Source organism: Poecilia reticulata, chromosome 10 (assembly GCF_904066995.2).
Source record: "Poecilia reticulata chromosome 10, P_reticulata-male-v2, whole genome shotgun sequence".
In the NCBI taxonomy this organism is placed as follows: Eukaryota; Metazoa; Chordata; class Actinopteri; order Cyprinodontiformes; family Poeciliidae; genus Poecilia; species Poecilia reticulata.
The window spans coordinates 17,376,471-17,394,456 of NC_088839.1; the positions used below are offsets into that span (position 1 = coordinate 17,376,471).

Genomic DNA, 17,986 nt, shown 5'->3' on the forward strand with positions numbered 1-17,986 from the left:
CATCTAGTGTTGCAAGAAAAAAAGAACTTTATTCTAAAAATGTGATATTCTTAATAATCTTGAGGACACTTTCAACTACAAATGACAAGTAGGAGATTGTGGTGGGCCAGGGGTTTATCTATTTTACTACATCAAGAGCCTGTACAGAACAAATTGAATTCTATAAGTACATCTACTAAACCTTTAAAAGACTAAATATATACTATGTGCATAAAACTACATTAAGCATATATTGCACACTTGTCCACTAAACTCTCCCCTCTGCGCCACTTGAGCCTGAAACCAACCATGTCTGAATAAAGGAGCAAATCAGCAGGTACTCTACGTAGCAATTTACCACTGCTCTCAATTTTCTCTGTACTATTGTCTCACAGTCTCCACCTTCATTTTCCTTTCATCTCTGTATTAACAAAGCTGTACTTTGTGCCCTGTGAAGCCCTTTCTCCTCCTCTTACTTTCGATATATCTTTGGAGTCCATTACAGACCACCTCCATTGTGTGTCAGGTAAAAAAAAAGTTGCTACACACATATAAAAAAAAAAAAAAACATCAGCTGGTGAGATGGTTTTTGAATTTTTGCTTGGTTAAGAGATAAAAATAGACCATCCTATGTCTGCATTATTACATCAGTCAAGACACTGGGCAAACATCCATTTAAGCAGGCAGACTTATAATTTTTTTATGCCAAGAATGCAGCTGCAAATATATTTTTTAAATTAATAAGGGACACACACAAATCCACAACACTAAGTAAATGTTAATATGATTCTGCAACGGTTTTGTCATTCAATCATTCCCCTTTCTTTCCTTTAAATCACACTCCAAGGGGTTTTGGAGGACACCAGGCGAGACATTAGCATATTTCTTCTGATAAGCGTGGATGGTGCTCAATTCCATTAAAATGAAACTGGACTTCTTTGCATTTATTAATTTCACTGTCTCGATAAGGCCCTCTAGAAAACAAACAGCAAATGGAGAAAACTGCTGAAATAAGGGAGATGCGAGGAGAATCAAAATAAGGTATGCCGACACCATCATCGGATGATTTCTGTTGTCCACAGCCTCACTTAGTCTATAAAAACATGCTGTTTATTTTCTAAATGATGAGTTATTTTTCTAAGCTTTATGCGCCGATATGCTAATCAAACAGTTAATAATTTGATTTAAAGGCAATGACACAGACTAGGCTCCAGGTGCGTTTTAAATTATTTCACCAAAAAGTAATTTATTTTACTAATTCACTTTTAAAAAATTTAAACCGATGCTTATTTGTTTATTTTGATAGTCTACTGCTTAAAATCAAACCAAAACTCAATTTCTCTGAAAAAAATGATTTCAATTTAGAGATGTTGACCCTCTGAATAACCTGTCAATATATTGTACAGTGCCTGAATGCAACACATCCTCAGGGTTCCTTGTGTATGAATAAAGCATAATTTTTGCAAGGCATAGATATGATCAGCCTGTCCTGTGCTGAGAGAGATGAGGAAACCCAGGTTGCTTTAATAGTCCTGCTGACGTTTGTATGTTGAGTACAAACATCAGCATCTTTCTTTAACAATACTCCATTGTTTCTCCACAGCAGGTGTCTGCAACTTGCAGCTCTGGGGCCACAAGAAGCACTTTGGTTCTTATAAACTTTGGTTAAAGATGAGATTTTTTTATTATTATTATTATTTCATTGGCTGTGAAACAATTGGCAAACGTTCTACATTTTATCAAATTACCAATAAACAGGCCTGTTATCTGCTGTAAAAACTGCCTTTGATCATATTTTAATGCATTAGCAATAATGTTCTCCAAGTTTTACTTTCATGTCAACATTAACCCACAACTAAAATGCTGCATTTGCTCTTACTTTGTTCTCATTATCTAATGGCATGAAACAATGGGCGTTTTTGTTATATTTATTTTTGCCAATAAGCAAACTAGTGATGTGAAAGATTTACTAGAGACTCCTGATTATTATGGTCCAAGGCAGATTGTATTTGTTACATGGGGACAACAATATTACCATGTTTCATTGGTGCTCACTGTAGTGTTAAGATTTTATTTTTCTTTTATTTGTAAATTGCTCACATTAAAAGCAGAAGACTGCAGTTTCTGGTATGCTTGATTTATTTTAAAACCGTACACCCGTCATTATCTTTTAAGCTTTTGAACTGTGCGTTCTTATTATCTCTACAGAGTTTTTCTGCTCCAATTATAGAGATAGAGCAGTTAATTGGCCTGAGATTAAAAATGGGTGATTTTCCCTTGATCAGCTCTGATCAACGATTGTCGGATCAAAACAGAAAAGTCTTAGTTACTCCCGTTGAGTAGTAAATCAACAAAAAGCGGTACATACTTGTGAAGTGGGGGGAAAAAAAGGATGCTGACCAAATAATCTGAGATGTGGTGTGCATATTTATTCTGTCCTGGACCTGCTTATACCCCTAAAATCCAATTGTCTTGAACACTCAGTCAGTACACCTGTGGATGATTTCATCTCAGAACAAATACAGTAGTTCTGTAAAAGCCTCAGATGTTTGTTTGAACAAATAACTTCAGAAAGACTAAGGAACACAGCAGACCGCCACAGACGAAGGTGCGAAGAAGTTTAATCCAGGCTAGAACAATATCCAAAGCTTTGACCATCTCTCAGACACTGCTCAATCATCTGAAAACACCTAGCAAGATGACTCTTGGATGATCAAAAAGATTTCTTTGCCATCCACCTGACTGATGCTCCAAGCAAAGAGAGCATCAGAGAAATGGCCAAGAGGCACACATTTACTCTTGAGGAGCTGCAAACATGAAGAGCTCAGTACTCTCTGCAAGACAACTACTAGTGTGAACTCCACAAATCCCACCTTTGTGAAAAATGAGAGAACATAATAATACATTTTAGCCCATTTTAAAATCCTACATGCTTTAGATAACTAGAACTGTGGAAAAACTGTGGTAAACCATCATGGTGCCATTTTGTTTTTCCTTAACAGGGACAGGATAAGCCAGTACAAGTGGACGGGAATCCAGAGCTAAATACAACGCAATCCTGGAGTAAAATAATATTTTTCAGTCATGGGCTGAAAAATACTTGAGACGGGAGCCGAGTTTCACCTTCCAGAAGATGACAACACACACACACAACTACAGCTAATGTAATGGCATAAGTTTAAGAATATTTGTGTGTTAAAACTGCCCAACACCGTGTCTGACACTGTTTGAGAATCTGTGTCAATATCTGAAAGTTGACGTCGACACAGGTAAACCTCATCCAATCTGACAACATGGCAACACATCCTGTTGATGTGCAAAGCTGGTAGAAACCAAGCTTGCTCTACACAGTACAGACACAACACGGATGAATATTAATTTTTTAGCTGTTTATTTACCTCATCTTCAAAATTATGCAATAGCAAAATCCAATGTTTTTCAGAACGGTGGTTTTCTCTTTTCATCAGTTTACAATGACAAAATGTCTGCAAAGAAAAGGGTTGACTGTTCCAATTCAGTCCCAAACACAAAGACACAATAAATGACAAAGTGAGTCACTATAAATTAAAGGTAAATAATTGCCAAATTGTGTCAAATGCAACACGTGAATATGCAAGCAGCAACTACCTATCACAGAACAGATGTGTATCAGTGCGTTTTGTGCATTATTGTGGAATACCTGGCCAAATAATCGTTACGGATCAGGAGCAGGTGTTGCATCAGGGACAGGAAGTGACTTTCAGCCTTGGAATCCTTCACTGTGTTGAACAGGATGTCAAACACTTCCCTCACATCATTGAAGCAAGTTAAGGCTCAATGAATACATCAGATAGAGGATCATGTTAAAAAATACATAAAATGTATACCTAGAATATATCATTAATAAACAATCTAATAGAAATATTTGTACAGTAAAAACAAATATTAATTACTGCAAACTGAACAATACTGAGGTTGGATGATCAGAGACAAACAGTAATACTAAATAAAAAAATTACATCACATAAGTAATTATATAAAAGTATGTATATAAGCAAATGTATACACAATTATAAAAGTAATTTGAAAAGTTGTTCTAATGGATTTGAAATGTGTTTAGGGACCAGCAGAGCTGCTTCGTGCAAAGCGGACAGGATTGCAGTAACACTTGGGAGACACCTGGTGTTTAAAATCAGCAACTGCAAGTCCAAAGCAGCAAAATACATTTAGTTTAATCTTTTGTAATAATTTATCTCACAACTGTCCCATTTATTTAATACAGGGGAAAAAAACATAATGGTGATAAAAGAAAAACTGTCATCCAGTCCGAATAACTAATCAGGTTCCCAAACCTCAGAAATCAATGGTATGATTGGTATTGTTTATTGGGCTGTTTTAGCTAATTGTGCACTACATAACAGCAACCATAAACACTCCATCTGGTGTAATGCATTTGTTATTGTGAACTGTAGGCAGTGCACTAATTTACCCAGTGCTGTGAAAGAGAATTTAAAATTAGGCACGTTTTAAAAATAATTGTGCTTGTGGGGTGCTAGACTGTATGACTAATACGGAGATAATTTAGAGCTATTTTAAGAAAACTCCAGTGGTTGGGTTATTTGCTGACTGTGACTTTACCACAGCTAATATGATTATGTTCACAAAATTTAATTTGCGAGAAATGAACAAAAACAAAGTAACAGAGGGAGTAACGGGACTGTGTTTGTTGTGCATGAAAAATATTGACTTTATAACTGTTGTCAACCAGAAATCGAATAAGGAAAATAGAGAATCCAAATTCAAATTTAAAAGCATAAGCTAATATGCAGTCAGTCATACTATGGGCATGTCTTTCAAAAAGTGTTCATAATACAGATATATTTTGCTAACCACACTTTAAGGGTTGCGTGAACAGAAAAATTCAAAGAATGCATCATAATAATATAGGGGGAAAATACTCAAATTTTCTTTATCTTGTAAAGTAATGTGAGTGGAGTGTTCAATAAAGGCCTATTGCTATTGAAAGGATATTCCATTTCTATGCGGATGTCTTCAAGACGTCCTCTAAGGTCGTCTGAGTCTTCTTCGGCCAGCTCATCAAACACATTGAGTTGCACCTGTAGCTCCTCATTTTCTATCCTCCGGATCTCCTGCAGGGATCAGGATGGGATGGAAGGAGAGAGATGAAAGCACTCGGAGGAGAATGGCAGGAGGTGTGTCGCAGTGAAACATCTTTCAGCTTAGACAGCTGAGATTTTTTCTTTAACCAGAAGAATCCATCAGTGACTCTACAGCAAAAGCATCAATATGAGCAGGTATATATAATGCACTCCGATAGTTTTCCTAATGACTTACACTCAGGTGTTGTCTAAGTCCCAGTCTTAAGAGTTCAGAACGAATATGGATTCTAAAGTCCAGTTCCTCTGCCCGGCTGATTAGGGCGTTGATCAGCTGCATACATCCACTCTGCAATAGACACTTCAAGTTAGCTTCACATTAAGAAAATCGTTTAATGTAAAACATTTGCCTTTTACATGACAGGCTATATCAAGTACCGTTAATGAACAATGCCACCTTAAATCAAACAGAAGTATAACAGATTAAATAAATCTCTTTCTTAGTTCTTGGTCTGGTCCAGATCTAAATCAGACTGCATACCTTAAGAGCAATTTGGTTACTCTGCATCCCATCTATAAGAGGCTGAAATCTCTCAGCATCCCGTTTTTCAGCTTCCTCTGTAATGGCCTCCAAAACACGATCATGACTTGGAAAAGACAAAGATTTATTTTCATTACCTAATAACTAATAATACACACAGAAATCCCCCCCCAAAAAAGCCTGTGTCGTTGCATGATTTTAATGACTGTCAAAACTAGCCTACAAATTATAGTAGAAGGAACATTTAAATCAGGCCTAAAATGATAACCATCACTTCACTAAGCTCGACTCGGTCACACCATGTTGGCACTTAATTTATTTATCCTCACAGGTTGTCAGGATGATCGAAAATACAGATGGCAGAAAGTAGCTTGGCAGCATCCACCATCATGTTGGGCACCTTGTAGTTCAAGGCTCTGACCAGGAGACGAATCCCATCCTCCTTCCCCAACATGGATTTTATACCATACTAATAGAAAGAGCAAAACACGTATTTCAAAATGAATGTATGGGGTTTTCAGCCTACAACACTCATCAAGCAATATTTACTTTGATACAGAGGATTAAAAACATTCTTATAAAAAGAAAAAAAAAAGGAACACTCCCAAGTTTCTAATAATCAAAGGCTATTTTCATTAGGCAATATAGGTTATACAGGAAATTAACTACACTAAAAAGAGCATGTCTCATTTGAAAACATTATTAGAAATACTACTTTATCTCGAGTATATAGTAGAACTTAAAAAGGGCTGCACAATAATGCCAGCCCTTAAATATACTTCAATATATTTAGAGTGCATACGCTTATTTTACAACAATCTTAGATGTTCTGCTTCTATTCAGTTTCAGGTCATTAGAATTAAGATTTACTTTGAAAATCAAAAAAATAATCAGTGACACCTGAAATAGTGGTCACATTGCCCTCTAGTGGTATGAATTGTATACTACATACATTTTTGAAAAAAAAACAAAAACAAAAAAAAAAAAAACAAGTACTCATGTCAAATAAAGCAAATATCCTCTGGTTTAAAGAAAAAAGAATCTCTAATCTACCAATGAATTTCAGTTTTCTTACCATGTTATTCATGAAGGCCTTCAGACAGCGAATGATCTCATGTTGACATTTGTATCCCATATTTCTAGCTTGTCTAAAACAGAATATAGACAGAAATGTATTACAAAATACAGTCGATTCCATAAAAAGCACACTTTGCTCAACCGATTTCTGTGACTTACAAGTTTTCGTCCTTCTCGTCTTGAAGTCGTTTCAGTAGCGACAAAAGCAGCATGAGGCCTTCATCTCCAAAATTCTGCACCCAACTTAACGTGAAAAGATGAATAAAAGTTAGAATTGTTTTTAATTTTCTTTTTCAGTATATACCATTTGAAGTTTTCAGATATATCAAGACCGAGTCATTTCTGAAACTCGATCTACAAATAAAAAACGTATCCAAAAAACCGTCTAACACACAATCCAGACTAATGAACTGGTTTGATTCAAAGGTACCAGAAAGCAAACTTCTTTATAATATGATTTTCAGTATCATTTTCTACCAGATAAAGTTTGGCACAAATGTGACTGAAAATATCAGTCTTTGGTGATTTCATAATGGTTATTTTCACCATTGGCAATTCTCAGAAACTGAAACTAAATGCTTACATTATTTCATAATAATGAAACACGTGTATCCACTGAACATTTTTAACTGAAAAAGGCCAAATCAAATAGTAACTTCTAACACAAAGAGAAAGGCCAATAGTCACATTTATTATAATGCTTCCAATTAGGAGAAAGTGGTGAATACAATGTGTATAGAGTATATGCACAATCATGCTCAGACATGCAGAAAAATTAATCAAACCCCATAAGATAAGATAAGACTTAATTTACAACACAGGACAATCATAACCATCTAACCAAAACAACCTAAAGAAGCTGCATAGATAAGTCGACAATCTAATCTCAGCCTGACTGAGCTTCATTTTTCTCCAGTGGGGAAAACGAACAGAACATAAAACCCCTCAAACTAGCGCCAGCTGCAGCAAAACACAAAGGACATGACCAGAGAAGACAAAAAGTGTCCAAGAAAACCTACAAAGGACTTCAGGCCGTCACTGCATTCAAAGAGCGTTTGACACCATAAAATGTTCACCACTTCAGATCCTCTTATCACATAAGATAAAGATGAGATTCCCAACACATGTAGTATAGGTCAACTTATTTGAAATTTAATTTAATGAAGCCTCTGGTTTGAAGGGAAAAAGGGCCAAATTCCTTTCATCTTGTATGCATTACCTGACGGGGTTGTTATTGAGTGAGACTCGCAAGGACTCCAGACAGGTAAGCAGCTGCTGTGGGTCTCTGTACTCCATCTTTATCTCCTGGATGTACATTATTGCCGACTTGGACCTCTCCCTTTGATCTTGTCCCTGAAAAACACATCAAATAATACATTTTAAAGTATTTGTAATTTAAAACGCATTAGTTAGAGTTAATCCTACTCTTTTATGCTATTTTACTCTTTTGTCTGCACTATACTGGTTTGTGCCGCTTTGACATCTGAATTTTCCCCACCAGGATCAAAGTCCAAATTTATTTATATGGAACAATTCATTCACAATGAAATCACAGAAGCTTTAATAGTTTTCCTTTGATTTTGTACAAACAAAACATCTCAGCTTTGAAAAGCATTCAAAGCTAAATTAGTTGCTATTTAAAGTAGTAAAAGTCCAAGTGCAGAGGATTTTTTTTCTTAAACTGTAGCTGCAAAGTGTAAGTATTCTGTTGAATCAAAATGAAATATAAACAAAATGGCAACAAGATCATCTTGCATTTTTACCCATTCAAATCAAAATGGGTAAGAGAAGAATGGCCATTTTTTTAAACTAAACCTCCTGCATAGAGTAAAAGTTATATGACAAAATGTGAACTGCAATCACTTTTTTTTTGTAATTTTTTGATGTTGCCGTCTTCACTGCACCTTTTGAAACAAATTAATTTCTAGCTCAATAGCTTTTATTCATGCATTTCAATGTTTTATCTGCACAATGATTTTGGCATCGTCCACTAGGTATTTAACTTGGGTACTTACAGCTTTGGAGGTGTGGAGGTATTGGGAGACCATCTCTCGTTTAATCGATATGTGTTTTTCCCTCAGCGGTCGCTGCTTTTCCTCATTCAGGTTCATGTCCACCTTTAGAAGAAATAGGAAAAGCAAAGAAATGGGAAAAAAATAAATAAATGTGAAGGGCAAACCACTTTGTGAATTTATTTACTCTCAAAGAAAAAAAAGATTGAAGGAAAAAAAGACACAAAATAGGTGTATTATTACACTTTTGTATAGTTTACTGTATTTTGAGGTCCTGGCTTTTGAAATTACAGTTTGTCTTTATTAAACATGAAAACATACATGTTTGTGCTGAAGTCTGTTGTAGGCTGTGATTATATGAAAATAGGAGCGCTTAATGACTTACATCCGTTTTCAGAAAAAAACTCAACTGTGTAAAACTGTTGTCGAAATTATTTTGAAGGTATTTAGGTAATCCCACATGAAGGCTCTTTAAACAGTGAGGGGTTCAGTAGTTCTGCAGATTATGAGTTTACTGAGCTGCACATTGAATTTTGAATAATGAATTTTATTTGACTTCTTAGTGGCTACATTTTCCACAGAAACCTCTTTTTTTTTTCCCTCACCAGCATCTTTTCGAAGAGCGCCAGGATATCTTCATCAGTTTGTTCATGGAGCATAGCGCTTTGAGGTGAGAGCTCATAGCTGGCAGCTGAAGAATGTCGCTGATTTGGAGGGAGAGGCTTTTCCTTGTCCTTTTTTGTTCTCATACTGGTGAGACGCTCCAACTGGGACGGTGAACAAGATAAGATGGGTTAGAGGAAACGGACACATCAAAGAGAGGGCATAGTAAAACATGCAAGCCCCACTCTCCTTTAAAAAACATTGACAATGTCATCAGGTTTTTAATGCCATTAAGTTGCTTTAGTTTGCAGATATGACATTAGCCGTTTTCAGACTTTAAACTCTTTGCAGGAAATTTGAAAGCAGCTAAATTAACAACATTATTTATGGTTAGATACACTATGAAAGCTGGATGTTTGAAAGGAATATAGAAATCACCAAAATAAAAAGGTGCGTCTTCATCTGCAAATGTCACATCTCAATCTTTCAACCTCACACACTCCTGTTCGTGGAACTACATCTAACCTGAAGAGGGACATTTTATGAATTGCTTGTGTATTATGAACACTTATTCATTTCAATTTCCTAGATGAATATATTGCAGCACATTTTAGACATTGGTCTGCTTTTTATAAGCCCAGGGTTCCAAAGCACATTATCCCACAATCAGTCTCCCACTCATAACGCAGTGATGGTGGTAAACTGCACTGCAGCCACAACAGCCCTGAGGCAGACTGACGGAACTGAGGCTGCCATTCAGATGTCATCTTCTGACAAACACCAGCAGGCAAAGTGGCTGAAGCCTCTTGCCAATGAAGACGACTGGCACAGACAGAATGGGGATTGGAATAGGCAACGCCAGGACGAATCTGTACCTCCTGAGCCAATGGCACCTTCTTTCAAAAAGATGGTGGCAGTAGTTCCAACCTTTAGGTGCTGTATACATCTAACTGTACCAATTTCTTTTTTTTAAGCATGAATTAAACTTGTCTAGATGTCACTGAGAAGTATTAAAACTAGAAACACTCCAAATTTAAAGTCTGAAAAGAGCTAAAATCTTCAAAAGGAACACTTTTAGCAAAATGGGGTCATTGTTTTGTGACAGACATTTTGGCACAAAACAATGCCCACACAAAGTAAACCACAGGGGTGATGTCTAACACTTAGGGTTTACGTCTTTCTGTTAACATTGTGAATATTGCCAAGACATACACTGTGTATTAAAATAACTGAAAACACACAAAAGAACATGAGCTCAGTGATGCACAAGGCCTTAGCAAAAAGATGTGGTATAATTCACTAATCTTTGTGCCAAGCACTTACGCCAGTCGTCTTCATTGGCATAATTTAGAGAAAGAATTTCTCTAAATTATGCACATTAAGCTCATGTTCAACGCAAGACAAAACACACATTCAGTGCTGATTACATTTAAGTGGGTCTCTGACAGACAGCAGTTGGTGAGTGGAGCACAGGTGATTGTAATACACAGTACTAGCAGACCTACCTCATCAGGAATCAGCCGTTTGAGATTCTGCAGATCGTATAAAAGATTACAAAGGGAGGAAATGGAAAGAGAGGGTAGGAAATATCAGCCAACATGACAGAAAAGAGGCGACAAGGAGGAGGAGAGAGAAAAAAAAAAAAAAAAAAGAATCCATTAGACAGAAATTATGGCAGGCAACAGCTTTGGAAATTTATGTAGAGTTCATAAGAAATTCAGGGAGAAATCTAATAAATTGCTAAGGAAACTTTATTCAGTTATTAACTGAGGATAATTATGTTCTATATTAGGGCAAACACATTCTATGTTAAGGTACCAAAATACAGTCTTGATTAACAAAAGGCAAAGAAGGAAAAATTTGACTAATATAATTTCAAAAACAAGATGGCACATGTCAGCCACTAGATGTCAGTATGTGCCAAATAATGTTTCTGATGGAAGATCAAAGCAATGAAAGAATGAATTGCACACATCCATTTAACCTTCTCCAATTAAATTATAAAAGGAATTATAGCACCACAAAGGAATATGTACAAGAACACCCAAAGAATGAAAAATACATTTTGAAAAGTGAGGCATATTTGAAAAATAAATAAATAAATAAATAAAAAGTAGGCAATTTCCAACTTTTGGGTTTTGAAGGTACTGCAAATACTTTAAATATCAAGGCAGATTAGAAAATGCTCCAATATGTCAGACTGAAATAATCGACTAGGAGAAAGTATTATTTAATATTCTTAAAACCATTGAGAACCTAACGGCAAAATATTACTTTTCCTTTGGAAGGTTCAAATATTCCAAGGTTTTTAAATTTTTTAGCTTAATTTTGTTTCATTGTCTGATATCAGTCATGTAAGACGTGAGGTTTTATGAAAGTTGGAACCAAAAAAAATCCTGCTATAATAAGTGTTTCTGCAGGCTTTTTCATTTGTCTTCATGAAAATAAAAAGTTGAATAACTGATGGGAGAAAAGTAAAAAAAAAAAACACTTAAAACTCCATAATTCCATACATTTCTTCTCAAATGAAAGTGGTGCTTGGATCCACACAGAATAATCCCAGCCAGACGGCAGGTATTGCACATAATTTCAGCGACTTACACAATTTATTCCGTTTTATATTAAACGGAATAAAAACTAACATGTCCAACCGTTAAAGCTGAGGCAGTGGTGAAGAGAGAGCAGACGGATCCATTGTCTTTAACATTTATAAGAATTTCACACAAACATGGTGTGTGTGTGTGTATATATATATATATATATATATATATATATATATAAGAATGGAAAAATTGTCATCAAGTTAATTAATAATAAAAGTGTCCAGAATTTAACAATATGTTTCAAATTAAAATATTTTTACCAATTGCAGAGTAATTATTCAAGACGTGTCAGAAAAGTGTGTGTGTGTGTGTGTGTGTGTGTGTGTGTGTGTGTGTGTGTGTGTGTGTGTGTGTGTGCGTGTGTGTGTGTGTGTGCGTGTGTGTTAGTGTGAGCATGCACCTGCCTAACTGTGGCTCAGCAGGAAGAGCCCAATCAAAGTTTTGGTTTCGATTTCAGCTTCCTCGCTTGCCACTTGTTGATGTGCCCTGGGGCAAGGCACTGACTGGCTATTTCCCTACCAATCCGTTTATCACCGTATGGTGGTTGTTTGAGTGTTTACTGAGGCTCTGGTATAAAACCACAATATAAACTCAGCCTATTTACACATGAGGAAGTCTGAGGATAAGACCGCATTAAATATAAAAATCTCAACACAGATTATATTATTCATGTGAAGGCATGTTTTAGGTCTGCATGGGGGTTTAACAACTTCACATTTTGGATTCAGTCTGGTTAACATTAAGTATTAGTCATCGTTACATTTAGTACCAAGTACAAGTTCCAAGGAGATTAATGTAAGTCCTACATAAGCAGGCAATCGAAAAGAGAAAGTGGGAACATTCTGTTTATAGGAAAAGGCCTCAAAAGAAAGATGTTTCTCCTCCAGCAGCTGTCATTAGATAAACCCACATCATAAACGTGTGCAGAATGTGAGAAAAATCCCATACAGGTGAAAACCAGAGCTGTGGTAGCATTGTGCCCACACAACGGAAATGCACTTTCTGAACACACTCTGTTCTTATCCTGAACTGAGCGTGTTCAGGGTAAGAACAAGACTCAAAACTACTTAGAAAAATAAACTTTTAAGTTCTGCTTTTTAAACCACAACTTAATTTATGCAAAAATGAACTCCTGTTTGAGACAAGATAGCTCTTGATGTAAAATCTGGTAACATAGCTTATTAGAAAAGAAGCCTTAGACCAGCTATGAGTAGCTTTACATTTATAATTAAATGCTTAATTTCTAAAAAAAAAAAAAAGAAACCCGATAAATACATCCGATTGGTACATTTTTTTAACTTGGCTCCCAAACACTATTGTTAACTGACCAAATAGGGCATTAAAACAATATTTCACATGCCATGTTGATGTTGTACAAGTGCAAAAGTGAGATTCACTCACAGGATAACTGCTCACCTGCACTATATATGCCAAATATATTCTGCATGCAAAACACAGACCAAGAGCTGTACTACTATGATTGTTCTGAAGGAGTAATTTTAAGTCGTAAGCAAAGTTAAAACACGCAAAACAAAGATAGCTGGTTTTACATGAGCTCCATGTAAAACCAGCAACCTGGTTGAACTTTTCTCTATAGAGATGACTTCAGAGTCTGAAATAGCCTCCTAGTCTCAGACAAACATTACATACGAAACAAAGTGGACAAACTGTCCAATTACAAAGTTATGGCCCCGTTATATTTCACATATTTCCTGCATATAGTGTGGAATAATGCCACCATCCTCTCACTGCAGCAGTATTGCTACTTTCACTAACTGATAGTGGCAAAGAATGACTTCCTCTCTGTAGTTTTATCACTCCTTTCTTAGACAGGGCTGTCACTCTCCATCTTTCCAGTGGTGTTCTTCCCACAGCTTCCTCCAAAGCAGACTGGCTAGTTATGGAAGAGATAATAGTCTAAAAAAACTGGGCAATGACGACAGTCGCCTCACTGACGGTGTTCACTATTGAGGCCTTTGTAAAAACAAAAAGTGGCAAAATATTTTTTTATAATGTTAATTGATGCATTTTTGTTCTGCAAATTTAATACATGAATAGACTAAATAATTTCTACTCTGTGTAACAATAAAAAGTACTTAAAACATGAAGTAAAATTGCAGGTGAGTGTACGATGTTCGCTATGCAATTGTTCAAACTGGGTTGTCATGGTTGCATACTTGGTGTGCGTAGGGAAGTAGTATTGTGACAGGCACACCCAGACACAGCTACAGCCTCATACACATAATACCAAAGCAGGAAATGTCAAATTCTGATGCATTTAACTGAAAGCATTGTCAACATAACTTACTATACAAGTAAAGAAAAACGGTTCATTATCTCTACAAAACCCACGCAAAGTGCAAACTAATACATAAAAAACCTTTAAAACTAAACCACTAAAGAAAAAAAATAGTACCAAAACAGTAAATGTGCTACTCTTATGAGGCCAAGATTATACTGATGTGGTGAGCAGCAATCCTTTAAATTCCCAACCTTTCACAGCTACATTCTGGTATTGTCCCTAAATGCCTTACAGAGCGCAGATCCAGTGCTTTTCAGTCGACTCACTGTGTGAGAGACATTATGTCTGAATGCAATAACAAGTAGGGCATTTTTGCTGCATGACTGCCCATTCACCCAGGCATATTGCTGGAAATTTTGGCAACAAAAAATAAAGCAAAACAAAAAACAACCTCTTCCGAATCATTTTGTAGAAAGTTATGAGTTTTAAATGTAAAAAAAAACAAAAAAAAAACAATCAGCTCTCCTGTAAGCTTTATTCTACACACATCAATTCCAAGAACCACCAACTGTTAGTTTAACTGCGGAGTTTTTTTTTTTTTTTCCCAGACAAACTGACCAGAAGAGATTGTTTTGAAATGCAGCTAATAGGCAGCCATTGCCAAGATGAACTCTGATTAGTTCTGGAAAATCACAAGTGTGGAAAACAAAACAATAAGCACTAAATTAAACAAATTATCATTGCAGATGGAAGGTTAAAAGCAGTTAGTTTTCAAAAAAAAGGTTTTGCAATACCAGTGTGGGGTTTCCAGCTTAACGCCAAAGTCCAAAAGCATGACTTTTATGTTAATGAGTGTTGCCCATAGGAGCAAGCATGCCGTTTTGTCCTGTGTGTCTCTGTATTATCATGTGAGGGGCTCCGACCTGTAAAGGGTACTCCCCGCCTCTTGCCCGATGACTAGAGGTGCACTGGCTGCAGTTTTCTAGCCAATCGCCGATTACCAACCTGTAAAAAGTCTGCTCTGCCAACTTTGATTTTGGCCAATATAAAAAAATTTTGTCTGGAATGTTGCTAAATGTAGTAAGAAAGTTGCTGAGTTGGCAACAGCAGTGTGACTATTGTTTACTGAAAATGTGGAGATATGGCCCAGTGTGCCGGTCTGTCAGTCAAATCTCTCTGATGGGAGAGCAGAAGAGGACAGTGATCGACTTTTAGACATTTGCCGATGTAGATAAGATCAGGGGATAAGATCGCCTTATGTCAGCTGATCGCTGATCTCAGAAAATTAAGAAAATCAGTACCAATAAATCCGCTGGTCGATAAATCTGTGCACTCTGACAATTGGCCACTAGAGATTTCTCCAGTACCCAACACCAACTATCAGCTAAGAAACTGGAGTCAGAATCCTGCTATTCTAGAAATAACCACAGGGTTTGACTGAGATCATTCTGACCAACACTATTTTAATATTAGTAAAATAATGTTGGGTTAAAAATGGTTATTTAAAATAAAAACTGAAGTTCAAATATAAACTTGCTACAATTTGTGATCTACATTCATTAATGTTGCTCTATGCCTAAAACAACAGAAAGTCTAAAATGCAGCTTCTTTCCTAAATGCTGCCAATTGTTTTGTTGTCACAAGCTCACATTTATGATCCCAGCTTTAAAAAACATCTGCAATGCGTTTCCTTCAGCACATATTTACCTGACATAGAGCTGTACAATACATCCAGTTTTATGTGTGCAATATAGCACACACAAAGGGCTGTTCTGTTTGGATGCAATGTTTGGTAGGCTGTAACATTTCATGAGCTATGCTTTTAAACTCTGCCAACCAATAATATATTCCAAACCCTCCTCCAGCAGGAGGATTTTTCAGTGTCCTTTATGTCCAGATCCAAGACAGATTTTAGTGAACTTAAGGGGCAGCGGTCAGAACAATTATAGGGTGGAAAAGAAAGAAGAGTGGGGAAAATGAAGATTAATCACAATGGATGTTCTCATTGCACTAGCCAACAATAACACTGCAGTTTCTCAGTTTCCTTTTATCCTACTTTTAGCACAAAACATTGCTAACTGCTGAGGTGACAGCAGCTCCCTGCACTGTGGCTACAGAATGCCAAATGCTCACAGCTGGGGTTTTAAAGACAGAACCAGACCTGTAATAGGCATTTAAAATGATGCAAATATGTGGCTCTTTGTTGTCTTTCTGGCCCTGTGAAGAAACAAAGATGTTTTTAGCGGGTTCTACAGTCAGACCTGGTACCACCTGATGGTTCAAGCCCCAACAGAAGAGGATTGAACTGATATTTATTGATTCTCTTTCTAAGGTGATGGATTTCTACTCTTCTTGTCTCAATAAAGAAGAGGACAAATGGTACACTTAAAAACTCTAAGACAAGCCACCATCAGATATTGACTTCTGAAAGACAAATCAACGATGGTAAAAAAAAAACAAAGCACCCTTCATTTCTATGGAATGGTTTTACTGGTCTTTCTTACCAAGCACATAAAATGAGTTCCCTTGCGTAGCTTCATAAATCCCTTGTTAGTCTCTTTTAATGGTGCCATTACCATTGCTTAATCCAAAGCTACAGCAAAAAGCAGCACTGGAGGAAAAAATGGCTATGTTGCTGAGGACTGAAGCAAAAGTCCCTGGCTCAAAAATTAATCATAAAAAGTCTTAGACTAAAACTGTTTAGGTTTTATTTCCTATTCCAATGACTGCATTAGAAAAGGAAATTGTTGGGTGTGCATTTTTTTTGGCTGATAATTTTATAGGAGAAATATTCCAGATGGGCTAAGTAACCTTTTTTTTTTCTTATTTGGGCATTGTGTAGCATTGAGGAGTCAATACATTGCAGATATGAAGGATCAAGAATTGAACATCAAAACTTGATTATTTTCATCTTATGACTTAATTTTGAGGACATCGGGTGGTGAAACTTAGAAGCAGAAAATTATAGTATGAGAAAATGAGTGAAAGCAGTTTTCATTTTGCAAAGGCCTGACTGGAGAGCAATTAAGTGTTGGCTAATTGTTCCAAGTTTTATGGACCTGTATTTTACATGCCTATGTTAAATTAATCCAACTGGACAGAGTCTCATGACAGCAGATGCTCATACCGGACACAGATGACATTGTGACCCGTCACATTTTGGCCAGTGTTAGAAGCACACATGAAGTAATGAAAGAAGAAAACAGGCATTTATTATAACTAATATTGTCATCGCAATATTTACCAATATTATGGCCGTGCCACATTTTATAAAATAGTGCTGCCAAACCCAAAGTAGTAAAAATGAAACAGCTGATTATTCCAACCACCGTAAACAAGAAAACTATAAAATTACTGATGTCAACACTTACCCCCAACAGAAGCTAAGAAGGATTAAATTAAATTCATGTTATATTAATAATCGATTTATAAACCCATCTCAGCCTTCTGAATTGTGAGTGAATTGAATTGCGAAGTTCTTAAAGATTCCCATCCCTAGCTAGTATGCATTAAAGCCTTTTCGCTGGCTTACGGGTAATTCCAGGACTAGCTGAAGCTGTGAAAACAATTAAGCCAAACCCCCTGAGGCAGAACAACTGCATTGCACATAACATTAACCTGTTATGTGCAATGCAGTCAGGGAACACCCTGACTGCATTGCTGAACTAAGGCTAATCTCACCTTGTCCCAACATTTAACTACGATAATACTGGTGGGTTTCCAGACCTCTGCAGTTATCAAAACAAGAGTTGGGCAGATAGCATCTGTCTATTCAGCAAACACCCAAATCTTCTGTTGATAGCCCTAATCAAGAACTAATTAGAAGATAGTCA

The 17,986-nt window shown here is 36.4% G+C and overlaps 1 protein-coding gene across 2 annotated transcripts in view; it reads right to left on the reverse strand.

Annotated features, from left to right (window-relative positions):
* The window catches only part of LOC103471738 (protein diaphanous homolog 1), a 46,486-nt gene that overhangs the window by 11,118 nt on the left and 17,382 nt on the right, over positions 1-17,986 (reverse strand). Inside the window, exons 2-12 of one of the 2 annotated variants that reach the window (XM_008420919.3) lie at positions 10,814-10,840; positions 9,311-9,472; positions 8,709-8,810; positions 7,913-8,046; positions 6,853-6,936; positions 6,692-6,764; positions 5,946-6,085; positions 5,617-5,722; positions 5,314-5,424; positions 4,990-5,108; positions 3,659-3,775 (exon numbers count right to left, since the gene is read on the reverse strand). In XM_008420919.3, coding sequence (XP_008419141.2) covers positions 3,659-3,775; positions 4,990-5,108; positions 5,314-5,424; positions 5,617-5,722; positions 5,946-6,085; positions 6,692-6,764; positions 6,853-6,936; positions 7,913-8,046; positions 8,709-8,810; positions 9,311-9,472; positions 10,814-10,840 — 1,175 coding nt within the window. The remainder of the gene's footprint in view (positions 1-3,658; positions 3,776-4,989; positions 5,109-5,313; positions 5,425-5,616; positions 5,723-5,945; positions 6,086-6,691; positions 6,765-6,852; positions 6,937-7,912; positions 8,047-8,708; positions 8,811-9,310; positions 9,473-10,813; positions 10,841-17,986) is intronic. The other variant, XM_081611496.1, reaches the window with a different exon arrangement.